This window comes from Ictidomys tridecemlineatus, chromosome 5 (genome assembly GCF_052094955.1).
Source record: "Ictidomys tridecemlineatus isolate mIctTri1 chromosome 5, mIctTri1.hap1, whole genome shotgun sequence".
In the NCBI taxonomy this organism is placed as follows: Eukaryota; Metazoa; Chordata; class Mammalia; order Rodentia; family Sciuridae; genus Ictidomys; species Ictidomys tridecemlineatus.
The window spans coordinates 154074606-154098100 of record NC_135481.1 but is presented as its reverse complement, the minus strand read 5'-3'; the positions used below and the strand labels follow the sequence as shown (position 1 = coordinate 154098100).

Below are 23495 nucleotides of genomic sequence, written 5' to 3'. Positions count from 1 at the left end.
AAACAGTATGTGAGTCATGAAGGTAATCAAAAACTTTCTAGTATTCACATTAAAAATTAAAAGAAACCATTGAAATAAAAAAAGAAGAAGGGAGATAAAGCCTCATATTTTGTGCTATAGCTCACCTGGAGAACCCAGGATATTCTGGTCAAAAGGGTTGCTTCGTCAAGGGGACCTACGCAAGTTACCTGAATAGGTAAAACTATTCTTTCCTTCTCTGTGGACCTTTTCCCTTTTCACTATGTGAGCCACGCAGAAGATCCCAGAAAACACCTCTTTGCCACACAAATATATCCCTATTTAATGTCATAAAGAATGATTCATTTGGAAGCTATAATAGTTCTGAACCTGAAGGCACCCCAAATTATATCAAAGTCTGAAAATAGAGAGAGGCACTGATATGACCGAAGACAGAATTACCAGATGACAGGATGCATCTCCAGCAATAGTAGCATCTTCACATCTACCCATCATAGTTAAATGAGAGCTTGTCTGCCCAAAGCAGAAGGGGCCAGAGAGGCATGCTCACCGGAGAGATACCTATGGAGCTCAGCCCCAGCTCCCATGCTCAAAATTGGTTTGAAAGACAAGGACAAATACCTTGGGAGACTTGGGACTGTAACTGGGAACTGATCATTCAGGGAAGAAATCCTCCTCATCAGGGGAGTGGGGGAAAGGTGAAGGAAGAGTGAAGCCCAGCCTCCAGGTCCCCAGCTGAGGGAGGAGGAACATCCAGAGCCCCAGGAGTACAGATGTGGGAGGGGAGTAAAGGAGGTATCAATGGTAGGTTGCTCTTTACTTCTTTGTCCTCCGTGGGCCTTGCCTGACCCTTTGTCTTACCTCAATCACCTTTGTTCCTGGTTATCTACTTTGCATTCCCTCATCTCCCTCTTTACATTTTTTCCCTCTTCTTCTTCTTCTTCTCTCCTTTCCTGCATTCCTCTTACCTCACTTCACTGGAAATGGCCTATATGTCAATCATTATATCTATACACAGCAGCCCAGCAACTTTGCTTCAAAGGGCCAGAGGAGATGCAGCTTGTAACATTTTTATGTTTGCTGACTAGATGCTTTCTTTGAAAATTGTCCTAAGCATGAAATTGGGTAAGTACGGCGGGTATATACTGAATGATCGTTATATTGTTGATGATAATGGCAAATAATGCAAATAACACATGTATTCAGAACAGGGGTTAGACTTAATCAGTCATGGGCCATTATTCAGTCATTGTAGATGGAAAATGTCCTTTCTATATGATATTGGGCAATGGCAAGGTAGACAGCTGACCAGTGAGAAATTAAATAAGATAATTTCTTATAAGTGTTAATGAAGTATAAAATGGGACAGTTGGCTGGATATGGATTGGCAAGGGCAAGTAGGATGAGGACCACCTGAAACGGTTGCATCTTGCTGGTACCTGATATTCCACTTGCTCCAAATCCAACTTTTCATGTTTCCTGCCCAAACCTGCCTTTTCTCTCTTACCCACAGCAGTCTATACCACCCACACCTTTTGCCAGGATCACCTTTGACTCCTTCTTTTTTTGTTTTTAATTTTTATTTATTTACTTTTTACATGAGCTCTATTATTATTATTATTATTAATATTATTTTTGCATTACAATTATGAATACACCTTTATACCACAATTTATCATATCTCTGTATATAAGGTATGTTGAAAACCAAATTCACATCTTCATACATGTATTTTGAATAATGATGAGGGTCTCCTTCCACCAGGATGCATTATTTCAACCAGTTTCAGAGCTCTGAACTAATTCACCTTTCTCCTTTCTGTTTATTCCCAACTCCACCATGTTGCCCAACTCCACCATGACTAAAGTGATAATCTACCATCACACAAAGAATCTTACTTAAAAATGAGAAATCTTACTATGCCTCTTGTTTAAGCATATGTTTTTTTAAAAATTTTCAAAGTGTTAGGTTATGTGATGGGCAAACTCAGTTATGAGAAGGGGAAAAATGAGGATAATTGACAGGAGACGATGATGCAAAGGCAGGATTCCCAACACTCTTCCTTATCCTGCAGAGAAAGTTTCCAAAGGGGCTCCTGGGAGTTGATTAGTCAAAAGAAGAGGTTTGATTACATTTTAAACATAATAGTAGCTGCTAGACCATCTATGTATCTCTCTATGCCTCTCCATCCATCCATTCTACTATCCATTTATGGAAACAGTGAGAGGAAGAGGGAAGAATAAAGGGGAAGTGGTGAATTGCCCCCTCACAGTTCATATCCAGGAGTCACAATATCCTTTATGCATCCCAGGAAATGGAACTGGGAGGTAAGGAGCTTGGTGAGGACTTGTTTTTCATCATTTTATGGCCTACCTACATTTACTTTTTACATTGAAAATTGACCTATTAAGTAAAATTATGTTTAGGAAGAGAGCCAGCATTATGGAAATAATTAACTTCAAAAGTGAAATCACATTGTATCCTATCCCTCAGGTACAGTCTGTAAATGGTTCAAAAGAACCAGATTTCCTTTCCTTTGAGCAAAACAAATCATTATTCTTAACATATCCAGATTCTTCTTTGCTTAGTGTTTTACAACCTTTTTATAAACATATATGTATGATAGATCTCTTTCACTACCTGCATGCATTTTGATTGATTTTTTTGAAGATTCCATTTCATACTATGCATTTTATTTAGTAGTCTACTATTGATAGAGAGTTGGATTATTTTCTTTCTTTCTTCTTTTTTTTTTAACTATTAGAAGCTGTTTTGTAGTGAGTAATTTTTTTCTACAATTTTGTGCAGGAAGACAAATATTTTCATGGGACCAAGTCCTAAGCACAAGACTGCATTGATGAATATGTAACCTCTAAATGTTTAACAGAGATTGTTAAATCAATGGCTATTAACAAAGACTCTTGGATCTCCACTCTGCCATGGTGCATGAAGGTGATTTATCAGTTTGGCTTTGTCATTTCTATTAGTCCAGTCTTGTCATGTTTAATTTTTCTCCCAATGTATAGGTAAATAATAATACTATTTTGTTGATTAATTTGAACCTTCATTGTAGAGACTGAAAATATTCTCTTTTTTTTCTGTAACTTTTGTGTTTATGACTCTTCCCCAAGTTTTCTATTGGATGTTCTGTCTTTTAAAAAATTATAAGACCTCTTTGAGATTGAAATTAAAAATTCCAGAGACACATTTGTCAAACCCTTGCCATTTGTTTCACTTCCCACCCTCTATGATGGCTATAATCAACAAGATGGATAACAAATCTTGGCAAAGATGTAGATAATTGGACACACCTACATTGCTGGTGGGGATGTGTAAATGGTGTCACCACTCTGGGGAAACTTCTGGCAGTTCCTCAAAAAGTTAAGCACACTGATCATGTGATCCAGTAATTCTACTTCTAAATACATGCCCAAGAGAAATAAAAACATGTCCACACGAAAGCTTGAATAAGAATGAGCAAATTAAATTCCATGCTTGTATAATTATGTCAAATGAACCCAAATTATGTATAACTATAGTGCATTAATAAAAAATTTAAAAAGTATTACATTTTCAAAAAAGAATGATCAGAGCAATATTAGTCATATAATCAAAAGTAGAAATATCACAAATGCTCATCAACTGATAAATAGATAATAAAATGTGTGATATCCATACAATGGACTATTATTTGGCAATGAAAAGAAAGTAGCAACAGAGGGCCACAACATGGATGAAATATGAAAGCATAATAAATAAAAAAAAATATAAACACTGAGGTTCATGTATAGCATGATTCCATTTACAGGAAGTGACCAGAATGGGCATATCTATAGAGAAAGAAAATAGATCTGTGGTTTCCTAGGGTTAGAAGGGAATAGGAAAACAGAGAGGGGATGGCTAAGGAGTGTGGGGTTTATTTTTTTTAAGGTAGTGAAAATGTTCTAACATTGATTGTGGTTTGGATATAAAATTCTGTGAATATACTAAAGTCACTGAATCATGTGCTTCAGAGGATGAATCATATGGTTTTGTGAATTATATTTTAATAAAGTTATTACAAATCCCCATATGTAATATGGGACAGTCTTGGCCACTTCTTGACTGGGCCTCATGAGACACCCTCAGTGAGGACCACTTAGCTGGGTTCTTCCTAAATCTTTGTAATTCCTATAATCATGAGCAAAATAAAATGCTTCTTATATGACAATGGTAGCTGGAACAATAAGTATTGCTCCTTATGACTCCACAGAGCACAGTGTATTCGTGAGGTGAGAGGGAGTTCAGCTTTGCCAGGAGAATAAGGAGAGCTCTCTATTACCCCCACTTATGAGAGGAGGCAAAAGGACCTCTGCTAGGGTCCTGCTCTTCCCTGAGGGAGCTGATAACTGTTCTCATCCCCCTTCAGGCTGGGGTTCACCCTCCACACAGAAGTCAGCAAACACCACCTACCACCTTTGCCTTTTACCAGGACTGCCATACGCAGGAGGAGGCATGGGGTTACAATGCATGGTTTCCTGTCCAGATCTGTAGGATTCACAGTGAAGGATGTGGGTGTCTCTCTGTTCTTTGTTATGCGACTTCCTCTGGACCTTTGTGTTCTGTTTTGGATGCAAGACATCAGGTTCCTACTTGATGGTAGAACAATTGAGGTAGATCAATGGGGGCAGTTGGAAAGGTCTTACTTACCACAGGCCAATTATCTTTAATTGATGTGTGGCCAAGAAGGGAAATAGATTCTTTTGGGGTGTGTTATCTGCTCAAATTAAGCCAAGAAAATTAAGAAAAATTTTTTTCTTTTGGATTTTAAAGAGTTTTTTTAAAAAATTATTTTAAAGAGATTTTAAAGGGAATTTAGCCTTTTGCCAAATATGTTTCAAATACCTTATGCTGTATCTCTTTCATCTCTTGACTTTGTGGGGTGTGTGCATGTGTGTGTGTGTGTGTGTGTGTGTTTGCTGATGCACAATGTGTGACTGAATTTATTATTATTTTCCCTTGGTTTCTACATTTTTGTACTTGTTTAGAAAGGGCTACCTAGTTAAAAAAATTCCATTTATTTCAAACATTTTAACCTTTGACAGGATGATTCTCAGGTCTGACTTTCTATTTGGGATTTTATCTCAGATATGATTTGCTTTGTGCTGATCTGTATTTCATCTTTAAAAGAGAAATGTTAATGTCCAAGTCTCTGAGTTCTTGGGTGCTCCCTCACTATCACCATGGTGGACCTCAGTGCAGAGTGGGGTGAGCTCTGCTTCTCAGTGGAGCCTGGCTTGGGAAGACAGGTGTTAGAATCCCAGATCACAAACATGAGAGGTAGTGCTAGCCAAGGGGAGGTAAGCAAAATTAGGAATGCTTACCTGGGACAGATTTAAAAACTCTGGAGAAGAGGTGGCTGACAGGTCACCAGGATCTATGCTGGCTCTTACATTCAGCCATTTGTCCACTCGTTCACCCCAAGGTGTTTCAGGTCAGCATGGCCATTGCCAGCTGGTGCTGGCCATGTATTTCTGGTGACAGTTCCTGCCAGTGGTTAGCACTCTAGTTCCTAGCCCAGGTATCATCCCTTGGCCTCCCCTTCCCTAGGGCTTCTTCATCCCAAAGCCCCTGAGCCTGGCTCTTTGGTTCCTTGTCCTGCTCCTAATCCATGGGGTCATGTAGAGGGGACCTGAGAGAAATGACCATGGAACCACTTTCGGATGGTTCAGCCCAGAGCCCAGAAACAGAACAACATCAGGTATGGAATGAGGACTGAGGTGCTTCTGAAGAAGGCTGTGGCCTCTTGGGGCTGCAGGGACCCCTGCTCAGAGGGGCCCTCACTTGAGCAGCCACACAGGGACTGGCTGACCTCACAAAGGGGCTGCAGGGGTGCTCCTCTGTCTGGGAAGTGGAGTCACAGGGTAGAAGATCCCTGCAGCATAGGCCCCAACTGACTCTTGACCTGAAGCAGGGACATAAACTGAGTGTGCTGGTGGCAGAGAGCAGTTGGGGACAGCAACCAATAAGCTCAAGTCCTCGTCAGAGATACAAATACCACGTGTGGACCAGGGCAGTTGGCACAAAGGCCAGCACCCAGGAACTTGACCAAGAGCTTGGTTCAGAGGTGGGTCTCTAGTATAGCTGTGTAAGAAGTTCTGAGTTGCCTTTGGGTAAGCTCCAGGAAAGCTATCCTGAGATCAGGGGATAAAAAGACTTACTGCCAGAATCTCAGCTTTATCAGAGCAGTATTAACCATCAAGCAAGAAGCCAGGCAATGAGATGGGGCAGGTTAATAGCTTACAGCTTAGGGCAAGCAGGGTAGAGGTGGACAGATGACATTGCCTGGAGCCTGGGTTGCATCCCCTTCCTCTGTTGCATGTGCTCTCTGATGATGATGGGGTAATGGGGAGCATGATGGGGGTTTGAACCAAGTGGTCCAGTAGCCAGAAGTGCTTTTCAGAAGTCCCCTTATCTGTGGGTGTCTGAATTGTGGATAGTACCATATATTCTTTTCTCTATAAAGAAGTAACCAGAATAAAGTTTAATTTATAAATTAGACACAGTAAGAGATGAGCAACAGTAATAAAATGATAATTACAACAAAATATTCTAATAAAATCATTTAAGTTATGAATTATTTATTTCTGTAATTTTCCATTTAATATTTTCAGGCCATGATATGGGTAATTTAAACCAGTGAAAGTGAAACTGTAGATAAAGGAAGGCTGTTGTATACCTTGATTCATTTATAGGACAGATGCAAGCAAGTCTGCCTGTGCGCAGAGTCCCCCTTGATAAGCCTCCTGCACAGACAGTTGATTTGCATTTCTCAGGAAGAGAATACATGGGGCCAGAATGGTGTCACCAGAGGGTAGCTCAATTGAGGTCTTCTGAATATTCCAGCTGCATGTACCACATTTATATTTAGTGCCAGAGGGGTATCAGATGCATCTTGGGGTTTTTCATCACATTGTACATCCAACCTAGAGGCACTCTGCTTTCCACTTAATTTTCATGTATTCTACCTATGTCTCTTAATATATTAGCTTGCTCATTACTTATATTTAACCTATCTTAACCAGTTTCCCCAGATCTTATAAACTACATCCTGATTTATCTTCTGTAGTAGAAATGGATATCCTCAAAAGCAAATACACATTCCAAGTTGTGATCTACAGATGTATGTCTGTTAGATTGAGGTAGATTTAGCAGTAGGGTGAGAACAGGCAATGAGTCAAGAGTTGATGCTTCCATAAATAAAGTAGGCATTTGCTTGACCCCTTTATGAGTTAACGGGGCTACTCATTATACCCTCCATGGGGATGTGAATGATTAAAAGAGATATAATACACAGGTCCTGGTAAGCTTCAATGATAGTAAATAGATCTGAGTACTACTACCAATTAATTGACAAGAAAAGGGAAATATTTGGGATTCAGTTCTGAGGCCTGTAAAGAGTCAGGTGAGAATTGCAATACATGTCCCTGGGAGAATATAAAGAATTTAGAGACCACATTCTCCTTGTTGGAGTGTTTTTGTGCTATCTGTTCATAAGGGCCTAATATAGATAGGCACTTTCCTTAGATGTAAAGGATCTTTGAAGATGAGGAGATGGGATTGCTCAGCAGAGAAGAAAATGAGGTGGACAAATGAATGGAGGTATGGATCCTTCCAGAAAGAAAATACAGAAAATGGGAAAAAATGTGCTGAATTGAGATTGCAGATTTCTCATTCACCTTCTTTTTTGGAGAAGGAAAGAGAAAAAAAATCATAGAAGCCAATTACTACTAGGATCTTTTTTTTTTTTAAACCCACATAGCACTTCTGACACTCAATATGTAGGTTGTCTACATCAAGCAATTCTCCAATTCTCTGTGGGTACCAGCTAGGTGTACAATGATTCAACTTAATCCTGACACGACTCAGAGTTGGTCTAAGACACCACCAACTTAAAACGCAAGTTCCACGTGACTTCAAATGCCAATCAAAAGCAGAGGGTCCCCAGTTCACCCACATTTCAGTCCAACTTGGTTACAACTGAGGCTAAGTAATGTCTTGGTCCATTTTCTATTGTGGTAACAGAATATCACAGAGTGGTATGTTGTAGACAATAGAAGTTTATTTGGTTCATAGTTCTAAAGTCTGGGGAGTCCAAGATTGAGGTACTACATCTTGTGAGGGCCTCTGCTGGGTCCTAACATGGAAGAAGTGTTGGCAACCATGAGAGAGAGAGAGAGAGAGAGAGAGAGAGAGAGAGAGAGAGAGAGAGAGAGAGAGAGAGAGAGAGAGAGACTTCCTTTTATAACAAAACCACTCCTGCAAAGCTAATCTGCTGCAGTGATAAGGACATTAATGTATTCATGGAGGGAGAGACCTCACTATCTAATCACCTTGGGAAGGTCTCATCTCTTACAACTGTTATAATGTCAATTAAATTTCTACATGAGTTCTGAGGGAACTTATTAAAGACAGAGATGAACATGTATGTATCACATTTATATTTAGTGCCAGAGGGGTATCAGATGCATCTTGGGGTTTTTCATCACATTGTACATCCAACCTAGAGGTACTCTGCTTTCCACTTAATCTTCATGTATTCTGCCTAGGTCTCTTAATATATTAGCTTGCTCATTATTTATATTTAACCTATCTTAACCAGTTTCCCCAGATCTTAGAAACTACATCCTGATTTATCTTCCGAGGTAGAAATGGATATCCTAAGAAAATTCCAGAAATAAATAATTCATAACTTAAATAATTTTATTAGAATATTTTGTTGTAATTATCATTTTATTACTGTTGCTCATCAGATGAAGAGGCACATAGGGCAAGGAAGAGAGGAGTACCTGTTGTTTCAGGCTCTTTCCTAGTGTGCCACCCTTCCAGCTAGATCCTCTGTGTACTGACCAGCCTGGAAACTCTCTGAACCCTATCTTTTTGGGTTTCTATAGAAGCTTCATTTCATAGGCATAATTGATCTAATCACTGATCATTGGTGAGGGATTCAGTCTCCATCCTCTTCCTTACTGGAGGTCAAGGGTGGGACTGAAAATTCCAATCTGTTCATCACACGGTTCCTCTGCCAACTACCCTCCAACCTGAGGTTATCTAGGGACTCGGAAAGAACCATCTCATTAGCATAAACTCAGTTATGGCAAAACAGGGCTTGTTATAGATAAGACATGCACTCCTATTAGAACCCTATGACTTGGGAAATCCCACTGGTTTTAGAGCCGTGTGCCAGAAACTGGGGATGAAGACCAAATGCATAATTATTATTATATTACAGTATCACAATGTTAACATAAGTTCCTTCCTTTTAGCTCATAGCAGTGGCAAGAAGAGTTGGGGTGATTGGATTTCTGCAGACATAAGGCAGTAGCCCCCCGCCCCCACTCTAAGTCCACATCTGACCCAGCCCTTGAAGAACAGAAAGACCTTGGCCTGTGACACCTTGACTGAGGCACCATGGCCAGACTCTGCCAGGCCCTGCTGCTCCTGATGGTCACTGTGGCCCTTTTGTCCAGAAGAATCCAAGCCCGGGACTCACCAAAGATTATAAGAAAATTCCAAAACATCTCTAAATCCTATGTTTACGTGCAACAGGCGCTCTGGTATGCCATGAAAGAATATAACAAGGCCAGCAAAGACTCGTACTACTTCAGGGCGGTGGAGATTCTAAACTCCCAAGAGCAGGTGGGTGAAGCATTTGTTCTTTGCTGTTTCATTCCCTGTCTTCAGCCAGAACCTATTATCCATAGATAGTTATTGCAATGAGAAATGGAATACAACCAAGGGACCAATAAGCTATATTTTATTCCTTATTATTCTGAGATGGATTTGAAACAAAATATTCATTAAGATAATTTAAAATTGATTATAAGTTACATTCCAAAGTAGAGGTCAGAGCCCAGAAGGCAGCTTTATGGGACCAAGTTTGGGACAAGTTGAGCATCAGCAGCATGAGTAACCACAGGGATGCATTATAACAAAGTGAGCAGACTGTGACTTGGAGTCCAACTGATGCCGTAAGAATAAACCTGGAAGGCTCTTTACAGAAAAACACCCATTCATAGCAGTGACAAAAAAGACATAAGTAGAAAAGTACCTTTTGCAACCATCACAATAATAACCAATTCAGGCAAGATTATCAGTGAATCCTACAACCACTGGGTGAGAGTGCTGAGATGAATTGTGTGGCAAGGATTGCTTATTATAATTGTGTTTACAGCAGCATCACCACATCAGACACATGAACAATGAGCTGAACCACGACCCTATGATGACTACAGCGTCGCTAGGAATAGGAATTTTCCATGCCCATTGTAATGTTACAGGACTACCTTTGTAAGTGCACACCATTCTGTGGTGTATGACTATAGTTAAACAAAGGGGCAAAGCTATCCTTACAATCAAGACATGGGCTGAGTGCCTCCCTTGCCAAATGTTCATCACCAACACTGGGGCAAATTGACATCCCATATCCACCAATGTGATGTGGTGAGAGGGCATGATCTCATATGTACATTGTATTCCTGCATAGAAAAGTGCCCTCGATGTAATTATGAGAAACAATGAAATCCACAATATGGGATATTCTATACTCAAGAGATATTAATGTCACGGAAGGGGGAAAAGCTGTGAAATTGTTCTCCAGTAAAGGATGCTTAGGAAACATGATAACCAGTCCAATATTATCTCTTGAATATAAAAGAAAAAATGATGAATTTTATTTGGACAACTGAGGAAATTTGAATATGGACTATGTAATATAAAAGAGACTTATATGAATGTTAAATTTCTTGAGACAGCTGATTGTAATGTTGTTTGTTAGAAGCCTGAGATAGGGTGCAGAGGAGCATGCTGAGGGAATGAAAATTGGGTCATCCTGATTGGATTTCGAGGAATAAAGTGTGGCAGAAGTAAATAGAGTGGTGACACTGGACTCAGCTCACAATGTCACTGACATGACATGCAGCAGAGAGACTGAAGGTAGATAGCCAATAATCTCCAGTGTACTATGTTGCAAAGATGGGAAGTTTGGTTGGTTGGGTATATTAAATACTCTTTTTCAACTTAAAACGGATTTGTAAGGATGTAACCCTGTTGTATCTCAGGGAACATCTGCATAATTTGAATATAAAGCTGTGTTTCTCAGCTGGGAATGGTTTGCTTCACTAGAAGATTGTTGGCAATACCTAGAGATATTTGTGGTTGTTATGAAGGTTCTGCTACAAGCATCTAGTGAGTTGAGGCCAGGGATGCTGCTACTGGACATACTAGAATACATAGGCCAGTTCCCAAACTTCAGCCCTCAAATTTCAGTGGCACTGAGGTTAAGAAATTTGATCTACAGTCATAGAAAATTTCTAGGAGTACATTTGAAAGTTGTTGAATTAAAATATGAGAGCAGACTCAATTTCTTGCATTTCTATTCTGGCTCCTTGTTGCTGAGGGCACCATAAAAACAGTTGGCTCTGTCATTCTGCTATTTGTTATGCATTTATATACATTACTGAAAACTTTAAAAGTGTGTTTTATATTCATGCAATTATAGTGTTGCACTGTATTTTCGCTGCTTAAGATGTCTTGGAAATCAATAAAAATGCACTTAGATTTAACTCATAATTTGCACTGTATCTTAGATAAAAAATTTCAGCCATTAGGTTTGTTGATAGGAAAACTGCAACAATGAAAATCCCTATGCACACATCACTAGGATATGCACTCTGGATTTGAATTCCTTGTTTAGAGAGTCATTTGCAAGAAAATGGCAAATTGACCCTCAATAGGGCTAAATCAAGTTTTAAATTAGTATTTATTTTATGATATTGGGGATTGAACTTAGGTTTCTCATTCATGCTATAGATCAAATCAGTTTAATTGATTTTTGCCAATGCTGCAGGTCTGAGGACATCTCTTGCCCGTTATCACCGATAGTAGATCTCATTTGTCTTTCAGATGGTTGCCAATCTGATGGATGCAAAAATAGCATCTTGTTTTATTTCTCTGTACCATGAAGAGTGTCTTTTATTGAGTTCATGGGATAATATGTACTTTCTTTGATAATTTTTCTTTTTTGCCTGCATTATTTGTCTTGCTCTTACGAATTAGTAGTTGTTCTTTATATGCAGTTCAAATTAATTCATTGTTTTTATATATACTGCCAATATTTTGCACTTTCCTTTTTCTTGTTTGTAGTTTGATATTATTTATAGGGTCTGGATTTTTGAAAACATATTGACATAGAATTTAGTTTTTTATTCCTTTAAGTTTTTTGGGTTTTCCATGAAAACAGAGCAAAGAGTAAGTGAAGTAATGGAAGGAGATTGAGGGGGAGGGCAATGAGATTGCAGAAGGAAGGAAATACACCATGAAACAAACACAAATATGCTGTGTCCATATCTAAATATTTACCAAATATATATATATATATATATATAAATAAAATTTATACCACAGTAAATTCCACCTTTATGTACATCAATAAAGCCCCAATTAAAAGATATAAATAAATAGAAGGAAGCCCAGCAGAGTACATAATATGTAAAAGGGGTAAAGAGGAAGCACTAGGGACTGAAATGGGGATAATTATATTCCATGAATACATAATTATGTCAGTCTGATCTCCACTATTTGTGTAACTGTAATGCACTAATAAATATTCAGGTCTAACTATATGAAATAACAACCAGTTATTAATTAATGATGAATGCTTTTCTTTTAGAAATTTATTAAATTAAAAACATTTTCATTAAAAAAGTTTTTTTTGAGTTTTTTGTCTCAAGAAGTCTTTTTCTATTTAAAGTATAACTGTTGTAATTCTTCTAAGACATTTATAATTTTTAAATCATTAATCTATCCTGCATTTATTTTTACTTATAGAACAGGCACTAGATCTAACTTTTACATTAAAAAAAGTCAATTGTCCCAAGTCTCTTTAGTAAAGAGTCTCTATATTTTGAAAAGCCAGCACACCATAGACCAAATATTTAAATATATTGAATTTATTGTAGGATTCTACATTACAATTCTCTTCCCTTGATCTGTTTATCAGATCTTGGGCCTGAATTAGAATTTTCTATGGAGCAGAACAAATGATATGGTTTGAATGTGTCCCCACTAAAAAACAAAACAAAACAAAACAAATATGTTGGAAACTTAATCCCAGTGCAATAGCACTGGAAGGTAGGCTCAGATGTTTGGTGTTTCCATCATGATTGGGTCGATGCTGATTATGAAAGGGCTTGAAGCTGTGAGTGAGTTCGCTTGCTCTTACTCTCTTGTGCATTCTTTTGCCCTCTGATGCTCACTGTGAGTGGCTCTCACAGTGAGAAGGCCCTCACCAGATGCAGGTCCTTGGCTGTGGATTGCTCAGCTTCCAGAATTTTAAGAAATAAATATCTATTTTTTTAAAATAAATCACCTAGTCTCAGATAGTCTATTTTAGCAGCACAAAATAGACTAAGTTCTCTATGTTATTCTTCTTTTGTTATTAACATGTGTTGTATTCAGAGTTTCACTGTGACATCTCCATACATGCACATACTGTGCATTGATCATATCCACTCTCCTTTCTACTCTCTCTTTCCTTCTTTGGTCTCTCCACTCCCTCATCTCTCTGGTCATTCCCAAATAATTTCTATTTTCAGTTTGTTTTTTTCCCAAAATTTCCAAATATGAGAGAAAAAGATGTGATACTTGTCTTTCTGCTTTTGGTTTATTTTGTTTAACATGATGTCCTTTTAGGACTGGAGGTGTGGCTCAGTGACAGATTATGTTCCTGAGTACTTAGCATGCATAACTCCCTGGGTTCAACCCCCAGCACCAAACCAAACCAAATCAAACCAAACTAACCAAACCGAACCAAACCTAACCAAACCAAACCACCTTTTGGTTGGGATTTTGTCTTTCAATATTACATTTGGTTGCATTTAGCAACAGTATGTCCACTCTTTCTTTTTTCCAGAAAAGATGTTTATTTATTTTTTTGTTTTGTATTTTTTGATACCAGGGTTTGATCCCAGAGACACTTAACTACTGAGCCACATCCCCAGCTCCCTCCCCGCCTTTTCTAACTTTTTATTCTGAGACTTTTTATTTTTCATTTTATTTGCCTTTATCCTAACCCCAGGTTTAAAAGTCTCATATGATGAGGTCAAGTTCACCAGGTTAATATCCTTATCCATCTTAAAGTTAGTTATGCTTTAAAAGTGAGTGAAACCTGCCATTTTCACAGTCCTAAGTATCTTACAGGGCAGGGACATCAAGGGTGGGGACTTTGGGGGCATATTAGAATTCTGCCTGCTAGAATCATTTTAGTCAGTGCCCGGGCAACTTTCCCAGAATTTCTAAAATATCTATTATATTTTCTTATTTATCTATGATTGTTTTGGGACTAGTTACTGTTTAACTTGGTCATTAATATGTTTTCTCCTTTAAAAGTCTTATAGACCTTGTTTTTCTAGTTGTGTCCCTCTTCTTTTCCCCTGTTCTTTTTTTGGGTAAATATTGGTGCATTATAATTATACATAAAAGTGGAATTTATTGTGGTATATTTGTACATAGACATAGTATAATTTGGTCAATTTCATTCCCCAGTACCTCCTCATGCCTTCTCCTCCTTTACTCTTTCTTGATCCCCCCTCCTTTATTGGTCTCCCTTATATTTTTGTGAGATACCTTTTTTATCCCCCCTTTTTTGTATGCATGAGAGAAAACGTTTGACCCTTGTTTTTTTTTGAGGCTAGTTTTACTTATCATGATATGTTTCCGTTCATATCCATTTATTTGCTAGCAAATGTCATACTTTTATTCTCCTTTATGGCTGATGAATACTCCATCATGTATGTATACAACATTTTCTTTACCATTTATCTGTTAAGGGGCTGGTTCCATAGCTTGGCTATTGTGAATTTCACTGCTATAAACGCTAGCATGTGTGTGTAAATATAGTATGCTGATTTTAGTTTTTTTTTTTTGATAAATACCAATGAGTGGGATAGCTGGGTCATATGGTGGTTGTTGCACCTTTCTCAATAATAAAAAGCCTATATTTCATGTTGCATAACTACATCTCTCTAAGAGGCCCTCCTTGGGGAGAAGGAGGGTTGGCTGGGGGCTCAGTGCTGGTAGGATGTCTAGGAAGTAGGGCTTTTAGAGGCTCCATTACATGGACTGTGGTATGGATTACTGAAATTAAAAAAGATGGAAGGTCTTAGAAAAAATCAATCCACTCTGTGAAAGTTTCAGTTCTGGAACATGTCAATATCCCCCCAATATCTATTGATTAGGTGTGAAGATAAAAAAACTGTTATGTATTTCTTAAACCTCAATAAGTAAACTATTAGTTTTTCCATGGGGATTTTTTTTTCTGTGGGGGGAAAGATAGTTTTCTTGCTTTATCCTGGGGACTGTTGCCATTACTTTAAGATTAAATAACATAATGTGAGAGAAAGAGATATAAAGGTAAGAATCCCTCCAAATTATTCCCAAACTTCTGGAAAAGACACGTAGAAGAGAGGAAAGACATGGAGACATTCTTGCCCTAGGCAGCCAATTGGCATGCTTGTTTACTAGAAGTGATAATTGATACTGTTTTCTTTTTTGATGTTTAATTTTTAATTACTCATTGACAGGTAACAGATAGTTTGGAGTACTATATTGAAGCCAAAATTGCCCGAACAATGTGCAAGAAAACTTCAGGAGAAAATGAAAACTGCTTATTTCAACAAAATCCTGAAATGCAAAAGGTATGTGGCCGAGACGAGGGGAGTGATAGCCCTAGTTAGATTTGTGTACCAGGCGAAGAAAATTGACTAGACTAATTCTACTTTATTTTCTAGTTCCCTTTTCATTGCAAATTTATTTATTTGTTCACTGTGGTGAGGATCGAATCCAGGGCATCTGCTAGGCAAGTGCTTCACCAATGAGCCTCATCACCAGCCCTCCAGTTTGCATTGTAAGCCAAGTTCTGATCATATTCAGGACCTAGGACAGCCAGGTTCTAGACCTGGAGCACTGTATCTATGATCTGTTGTTACTTCTAACCTCCTCCACCCCACCAATACACACACATACGTACACACACACACACACACACACACACACACACACACACACACACACACTAAAAGCAAAACCAACTCAATATTTCTCACTATTTTGCAATCTAGGTTGAGTTGTGCTGTTCAATTTCTCCTCCCCCTGTGCTGTGGTGTGTGCTGGAGCAGGCATGTCCCAGATGAGTGGTTTGCTCACATCTGGTAACAGGGGATAAGCAAGTATGTCTCACACTGCTCAGATCTCTTGTAGAGTGACCTGTTGTCCTGTCCAGATTGAGGTATTTCCTGGGATATGGACCTTTCATTGCTAACACCAGGGAAATTTTAGCCAAACCAGTAATGTCCTAAGGAAGTTTGTATTTTAAAGAACTTCTAAGAATAGTTAGGCAGACCCTGCTACAGTACTGATAGAGAAGCAATGGATGGCAGCCATCTTGGTAGATTACCTCTTCCAGGCATGACCACCCCCAGTTCCTAAAATACTTGAAAGAGGATTTGTCTCAGTGCAGGTCTCCACAAGCTTCGGAACACAAGGAGGAACTCTTGAAGGATACCCATAGTCCAGCTGCTATGTGAAAGGGCCGGAGGCTGTAGATGGCCTTTTATACCAACTTGGCTTCCTGTGTCAGTCTTCTGCTTCTTAGCATTAGAGGTGAGGGACAATCCCAGCTGAATCCAGATCTTGTGCCCAGATGGAGACAGTCACAAAGGGGCCATCCTTAATTAGACATTTCCTTACTCTCCTCATGTTTCATTGGCAGGGACATTTTATATCTAGATTTAATCCTTTTAAGTAACAAATATTTTTCTAAAAATGAATTCTTATAAAAATATAAGAAGTGGAAGTGACGATATGCCTCTTTGGGCCCTTGATGTTGTCCCAACTGACCTCTGTTCAGGAGTTACCAGGGATATATACCATTTGTGTAGACAGTCTCAAGATTATTGCACTATCAATGTGCCTATATGGATAGAGCTTTTATTCTCTTTCTTTTTTTTCTTTTTAATAACTGCTGACCTACACTGTATTTTGATGTCTTTCTTTTCACATTTATCTTGTCAATCTTCTCATTGATTATTTTCAATTTTTCACTTATATAAGTGAAGCTGCATTGAAAATCTTTATACACATTATATTTCTGTGCCTTATGTATTTTTTGCATATTTTGCATATACCTAAACTGGCACGAGATATGGCTAGGCATAAGTAATGGAACATTGGTGCTTGCCCAAAACTACTCAGACATGCTACAATAAAAAATATTTTAATGAATAGTAAATATCACAGCAGGATGACAAAGTTCAAGTGAATGGCTGCATCTAGAGAGTGAGTTCTTGTAATCAGCTATTAGAAATAGCTTTAAAAAACAATGCTTTAAAAATTTAGGTAGATACTGAGAATAATATATTAAATACTCATGTGCCTACCACACAGATTTCACAACTATTATCTTTTATCAGATTAATTTTAAATATTTATTATTTTTAGTTTTTAAGATAAATCTTGTTTATATTTAAGGTATCTCATATGATGTTATAGGACATACATAGATAGTAAAATGCATACTATCATGAAATAAGTAAACATGTCCATTATTTTACATATCCATTTTTCTTTTCATGGTATAAATAACTAAAATAAAATAATTTAGCAGGAATCACAAATAAAGTTTAATCTTAAACTATAATCTTCACATTGTACATTAGTTCTCTAGACTTGTTCACTCTACATAGCTGCTATTTTTGTAACTTCTAACCTATGTCTTCCTATTTTTTTCCCTGCCTCTGGATAATCATTGTCATATTCTCTATTTCCATGTATAAGTGATCATTCCAATATTTTTCTTTCTGGGTTGGATTTATTTATTTAAAATGTCTTCCAGATCCATACATGTTGTGGAAAATGGCAAAATCTCCTTTTTAAAGTCTAAATAATATTCTATTGTCTTTATATTCCAAGATTTTCTTACCCATTCATCCATTGGTATATACTAGCCTGTTTTCATATCTTGGCCACCGAGAATAATGTTTCAATAAACACAGGAGTGCAAGTGTCTTTATGAGGTGGTGATTTCATTTCTAGAGATTACTGGGTCATCTAGTAGATCTATTTTGAATTTTGGGGGAACCTTCATACTGTTTTCCATGATGGCTGCACCAATCTACCTTCCCACCTACAGCATACAAGGCTCTGTTTTTTCCACATCCTTGGCGGAATTGGTTGCCTCCTGATTTTTTTTTTTTTTTTTGAGAGAGAGAGAGAGAGAGAGAGAGAGAGAGAGAGAGAGAGAGAGAGAGAGAGAGAGAGAGAGGGGAGAGAGAGAGAGAGAGAGAGAGAGAGAGAGAGAGAGAATTTTTTAATATTTACTTTTCAGTTTTAGGCAGACACAACATCTTTGTTTGTATGTGGTCCTGAGGATCGAACCCGGGCCGCACGCATGCCAGGCGAGTACGCTACCGCTTGAGCCACATCTCCAGCCCTGCCTCCTGACTTTTTGATAGTTGTTATCCTAATGTGTGTTATTAAATATTTATTTAAGAGGAAAAATGTTATACATCTATCACACTTTCTCTCTCAAAGATAACCAATATTCCAAAATTAATGAGTAATATTCTTATCCATGTTTTAAAACTTAAAGAAAGAAAACCATTTATGTAGGGTCTTTGTATGTTTTTCAAAATCAAATGATTTTGTAAGTTTCTTTTTTTTTTATTCCTTATGCTTTCAGATCTATTTGTGTTGGTGCAATCTGCTAGTATTTATTAAGCCAAAAATTTCTTGGATCGATTGATATATCCAAATTAATTTTTATTACTGTATATTAAGCTATCACATGACCATATGACATTGTATTTAGATATTTCCCTATTTTGGCAGCTTTTGAGTATTTTCAGCTTTTCATTTTTAGGAGCAATGCAACTGCGAGAGTCCTGCTGACAGTCCCAGGGGATGAGAATCTCCCCAAGGATGAGATTGCGAGTAGAGTTTGGATAAATTCAGTGTTAATATGATTGGCCACACTTTACTGTCCAAGGTGGTTAAACCAACACATTCTATCAGTGGTATAAGCCACAGATCATTTCCCCCTTTGCCTTGTCTACTTCTAAAATTGGTGTTAGGGTCATAAGTTTTTCTTATGTGCATGTGTGAAATGTCATCTTCTCATCATTTCATTTTGGGTCTCTCTGATTTTCAACGAGATGAGAAATGTGTTGACATTCCTAGCTTTTCACTTCTAAGACTTGAAAAGTTTAATATACTTTTCCCTGGGGGAATCAGATGGCCTTTAATTAGAGCTGTAGCCTTAGGTGGTGGAGGATCCTGTGATTCCCTGACCTCACTCTCCTCCTGGCTCTTCCTGCTGTTTATATTCCCTTGACCAAACCCACCTTGAAGCCAGAGGATGCCCATGACACAGAGCATAGAAGTCATAAGTTAAGGGTGCCCATTGCCATGGTCATAGTGGTTAGAGATTGATGTCACCCCTTTGAAAGATTAGAGGGCAAGGGTACCTATTGGTAAAGCCCATAGTAGTCACCCTTGAAAGATGCCAGGTGGAGAGACAATGGACAAAAAGTGTCTCAGGGCAGAGGCAGAGACATGAGATCAGTGTGAAACCCTGAAGTCTACTGGAATACCTCAGCTGAGAGATGACATTGGTTGAGTTGGTGTAGATAATCAGGTTCTGGATGCCTATGAAAGTCTTGGTCAGAATTTAATGATGCATTGACAATGGCACACGAGAAGGGGAAAATCAAGGATGAATTCAGGTCTGAGGGGTCTGGAGCGAGTTTACTGTCTTGGTTTTTGTTACAAGAAATCCACTTGCACCCCCCTCCTTGTTTTTGTCATGAGGTAGTTCTTGTCTGTCCTTACTCTTGTATATGAGCTTTTCTTTTTCATCTACCGAGCTGCTGTAGATTTGAACTGAACTGTTTCCTTGGGCTATGTATTATATTGGGATTTCAGCTAAACATCTGGGATCATTGGAAGATAAATTTCAAAGCTTGATATTATTTTAAGTAGCTATTAACCTAGAGAATTAATATAGAATATATTAAAAATTTCAAAAATATTAAATATACTGAAATCAACAATATCCTTATTTAATACTTAGCACTGTCAATGTATTTTTATATATTCTACTTTTCTCTCCCTTTTTTGGTACTGAGTATTGAACCCAGGGCCTTGCGCATTACAAGCAAGCACTCTACCACTGAGCTCCACCCCGGCCCTTCTATTTTATATTATGTATATTTTGGGTAGTTCGTAGCATAACAAACACCGTTTCATAAGTCTAGCTTTTTGTTTAATAATAAAAGCTAAGTACTTCCTAAACTATAAAATTATTTGAGATCATAATGTAGTGAAACTACCTGATTTCATTTTATGGGGCTTCCACATATTATTTAGACAATTCCCAATGAATGAGTGACTTAAGTTTTCCTCCCCACCAAGTTTTAGCTATTAAGAACATTGTGATATTTCTATGTGTGTGTGTGGAAAGCACCAATCACAGATGGATAAATGGATGAGTAAGAGGAGTATCCCTGGAGTGCAGGGGGTTGGTCAGGAGGCGGCAGTGAGGAGAAATAGGGACTGAAATGGAGTGTGTCAGATTCCATACATGTATGATTTTGTTGGTATGAACCCAGCTACTATACATAGCTGTAATTCTCTACTAAAAAAAGAAAAAAAATACATAAACAGAACAGTGTAATAAAAATACTCTTTAAAAATTCTTTTTGTGTGTATATCTAAAAAATTATTGTTTCCTCGTAGGCAAAATTTCCAGAGATTGAATTATTTATGCAATGTTTTTATACCTTTTAAGGACTTTTAATATACATTGCAAAACTACCCATAAGGACTGGTCTTGATTATTATTATTTTTAGCTCTTCTCCCTAGGCTGGTCCAGAAATTATTCAGTTAGTTAGTTAATCCTCTGATAAGTCCAGCATTCACTATCTCCCATCCCACCACCAATCAGTGCTTACTGATACTGGATGTTCTTCTTCTCCCTCTGTACACTACAGAGAAGACTCTGGTCTTTTATTGCCTGTCTGGGTTGCTTGTGGCTTGTCTTATTTTACCTCTCAAACTGTTCCTCTACCTTTATATCTTGTACAACTTTACCTCTACTTGATGTTGCCATTCATGTTCACCTCGATGTCTTGCCAATATTCTTTATATTTTTATTCTAACTAAATGAAGATTTTAGGAAAGATAAGAAGGAAAACAAGTGTGCTCATTCCCATCATAAGCCTGAAGACCCAAATGCTCTTCAGGATTATGGGACTAGATCTATGTGTCTCTTCCCAGCTCTACAGCTACAAGCTTTTATTTTATTTTTTAAATTTCTGGTCAAATTTTGATCTAGCTTTCTGAAGTATGCAGGATCCTGCACTCTCCTTCTCCTTCTCCTTCTTCTCCTTCTACTTATCCTTCTTTTTTTGTAGTAGGGATTGAACCCAGGGCTGCTTAACCCGAAGTCACATCCCCAGTCTCTTTATTTTTTAAATTTTGAGTCAAAGTCTTGCTAAGTTGCTTAGGGCTCTCTCTCGGTTGCTGAGGCTGGCTTTGAATTTGTGATCCTTTTGCCTCAGCCTCCTGAGTCGCTGGGATTACAGGCTTGCAGCACCATGCCTGGCTCCTCTACTATTCTTGTAACATTGGTTCCCCAGGGTAGGATGGAGTGGGCCCTCAATGCAGCATGGGGTCTCCACGGGCTACAGGAAAGTCAGTGTGGCTGAACACAAAGATTTCCAAAGGGTAAGTAGTTCCTGGTCTCAGGCCCTTGCTCTCTTTGAGCAAATAAAGCCACACTTATGGTGTCTCAGATCACAGGGGCATGAATTAATGAGGACCCATTTTACCGAGTGAGGCTGGCACTTCAGTCTCTAAGGTATACAGTCTGTGGACTCTGGTGAGTTTTGTTGATTCAGACAGCATCTTAACTTTCCTGAGGCAAATTTTGGGACTGGAAAATAGGAGTGCCTATTTTTTTTCCCTCCTTTTCCCATATGTTTTCATACCAGCTAATTTCTCTTTTTGTTTTTTCTTTTAGGTGTATTTTTGCACTTTCATTGTTAGGTCCAAGCCATGGAAATTCGAACTCAACATGCTGAAGGAACAATGCAAAGATGTCTAGCACATTCTGCCACACTCAGTTCCATTTTAAAGAAGTAAAGGCACTTGTCAGACATTTGAACACCACAGTTGACTCCTTGACTTCTTTTTGTGGCCTTTTGCTTTTTTTTGTTTTCCAGGGGCTAATGCTGAGAATGTGTGATGGTTTTTAATAGGATGGCAACTTCATCTACTAGCAGTGACAATCTACAGCCAGTAAAATAGCTGTTTCTACACCTCACCAAGCTCTGAATACAAATTACCTTTCACTGATGACTTTTCCTGGGAAATTACTCTCAATTGCCTGAAGCATGGTGGATATTTCTGTAAGTTTCAAAAAGTCTGACTACCAGGAGAGTGACTAGCCATGGATTCCACAGAAATCTCCCTGCCCAAGACCAGAGCTCAAGGGCTTAGGAACACTTGGTTACAAACCCAAGAACAATTAGAAGTCCAGAATGGTCTATTTGGAGATTTGAGTTGGTTTCAAGTTGAAGCAGGAAAGTTCAAGAATAATTTAGGTGCCTGGAGAATAAGCGCGCTCTCTCTCTCTCTCTCTCTCTCTCTCTCTCTCTCTCTCTCTCTCTCTTTCTCTCTCTCTCTCTGTGTGTGTGTATGTTGGTGTGTAAATATGTGTCTGCAGTTGGATATATCAGTTATCTAATTCTGTAGGAGGAATCAGCTAGACATTTAGTGGCTTAAGCAATCTATTTATGTATCTCATGATATCTGAGAGTCAGGAATCTAGAGGTGGCTGGGTTTGGCTGAGTGGTTTTAGAATTCACCTCTCATAATGTTACACTCAAACATTCACTATGCTGCCATCATCTGAAGGTTTAATTGTCTCAAAAAATCCACTTTCAAGATGGCTTATTCATGTGGCTGCAGGTTGGCAGTGGTTATTAATCAGAAGTCTCTGTTCTCATCCATGTGGGCCTCTCCACAAGGCTGCATGAGGCTTGATAATGGTGTCTGGCTTCATCCACACTGTGTTCTCAAAGACCAAGATGGAAGTCACATGCCCTTGGTGACCAAAATCTCAAACTCCATAGATTCCTCCTTGTCTTATTGGTCACTGAGACTCAATGTGGGAGGGGACTCTAAAAAAGCATGAGAATTACTGGAGGCCATCCTGGAGCACATCATGATGTGCGTGTGCGTGCGTGTGTGTGTGTGTGTGTGTGTGTGTGTGTGTGCACTTGTGCATGCCTGTATGTATTCATGTGTGGTGAGCTGAGCTGGTGTGGAAGATAACATGAGCAAAAGGAGTCACTTTCCAAAATCTAGTGATGGAGACTATAGCACTGATGGGCAGGTGGAGGCCAGGTAGAGATAGCAC

The 23495-nt window shown here is 38.4% G+C and overlaps 1 protein-coding gene across 1 annotated transcript; it reads left to right on the top strand.

Annotated features, from left to right (window-relative positions):
* The first annotated feature begins 9341 nt into the window (after positions 1–9341).
* Positions 9342–22191, top strand: LOC101956001 (cystatin-13). Its single transcript, XM_005334596.3, has 3 exons — positions 9342–9657; positions 15600–15713; positions 22095–22191. Exons 1-3 carry the CDS (start codon positions 9430–9432, stop codon positions 22176–22178), a joined length of 426 nt encoding a protein of 141 aa, XP_005334653.1. The 5' UTR covers positions 9342–9429; the 3' UTR covers positions 22179–22191.
* The last annotated feature ends 1304 nt before the right edge of the window (positions 22192–23495 follow it).

What these genes read in the sequence shown, in the direction of transcription:
- LOC101956001 (XM_005334596.3), top strand. Translation starts at nt 9,430, where the DNA reads ATGGCCAGACTCTGCCAGGCCCTGCTGCTCCTGATGGTCACTGTGGCC. An exon ending in TTCTAAACTCCCAAGAGCAG is followed by an intron (nt 9,658 to 15,599) that starts GTGGGTGAAGCA and finishes ACTCATTGACAG; the next exon opens with GTAACAGATAGTTTGGAGTA. An exon ending in AAAATCCTGAAATGCAAAAG is followed by an intron (nt 15,714 to 22,094) that starts GTATGTGGCCGA and finishes TTTTTCTTTTAG; the next exon opens with GTGTATTTTTGCACTTTCAT.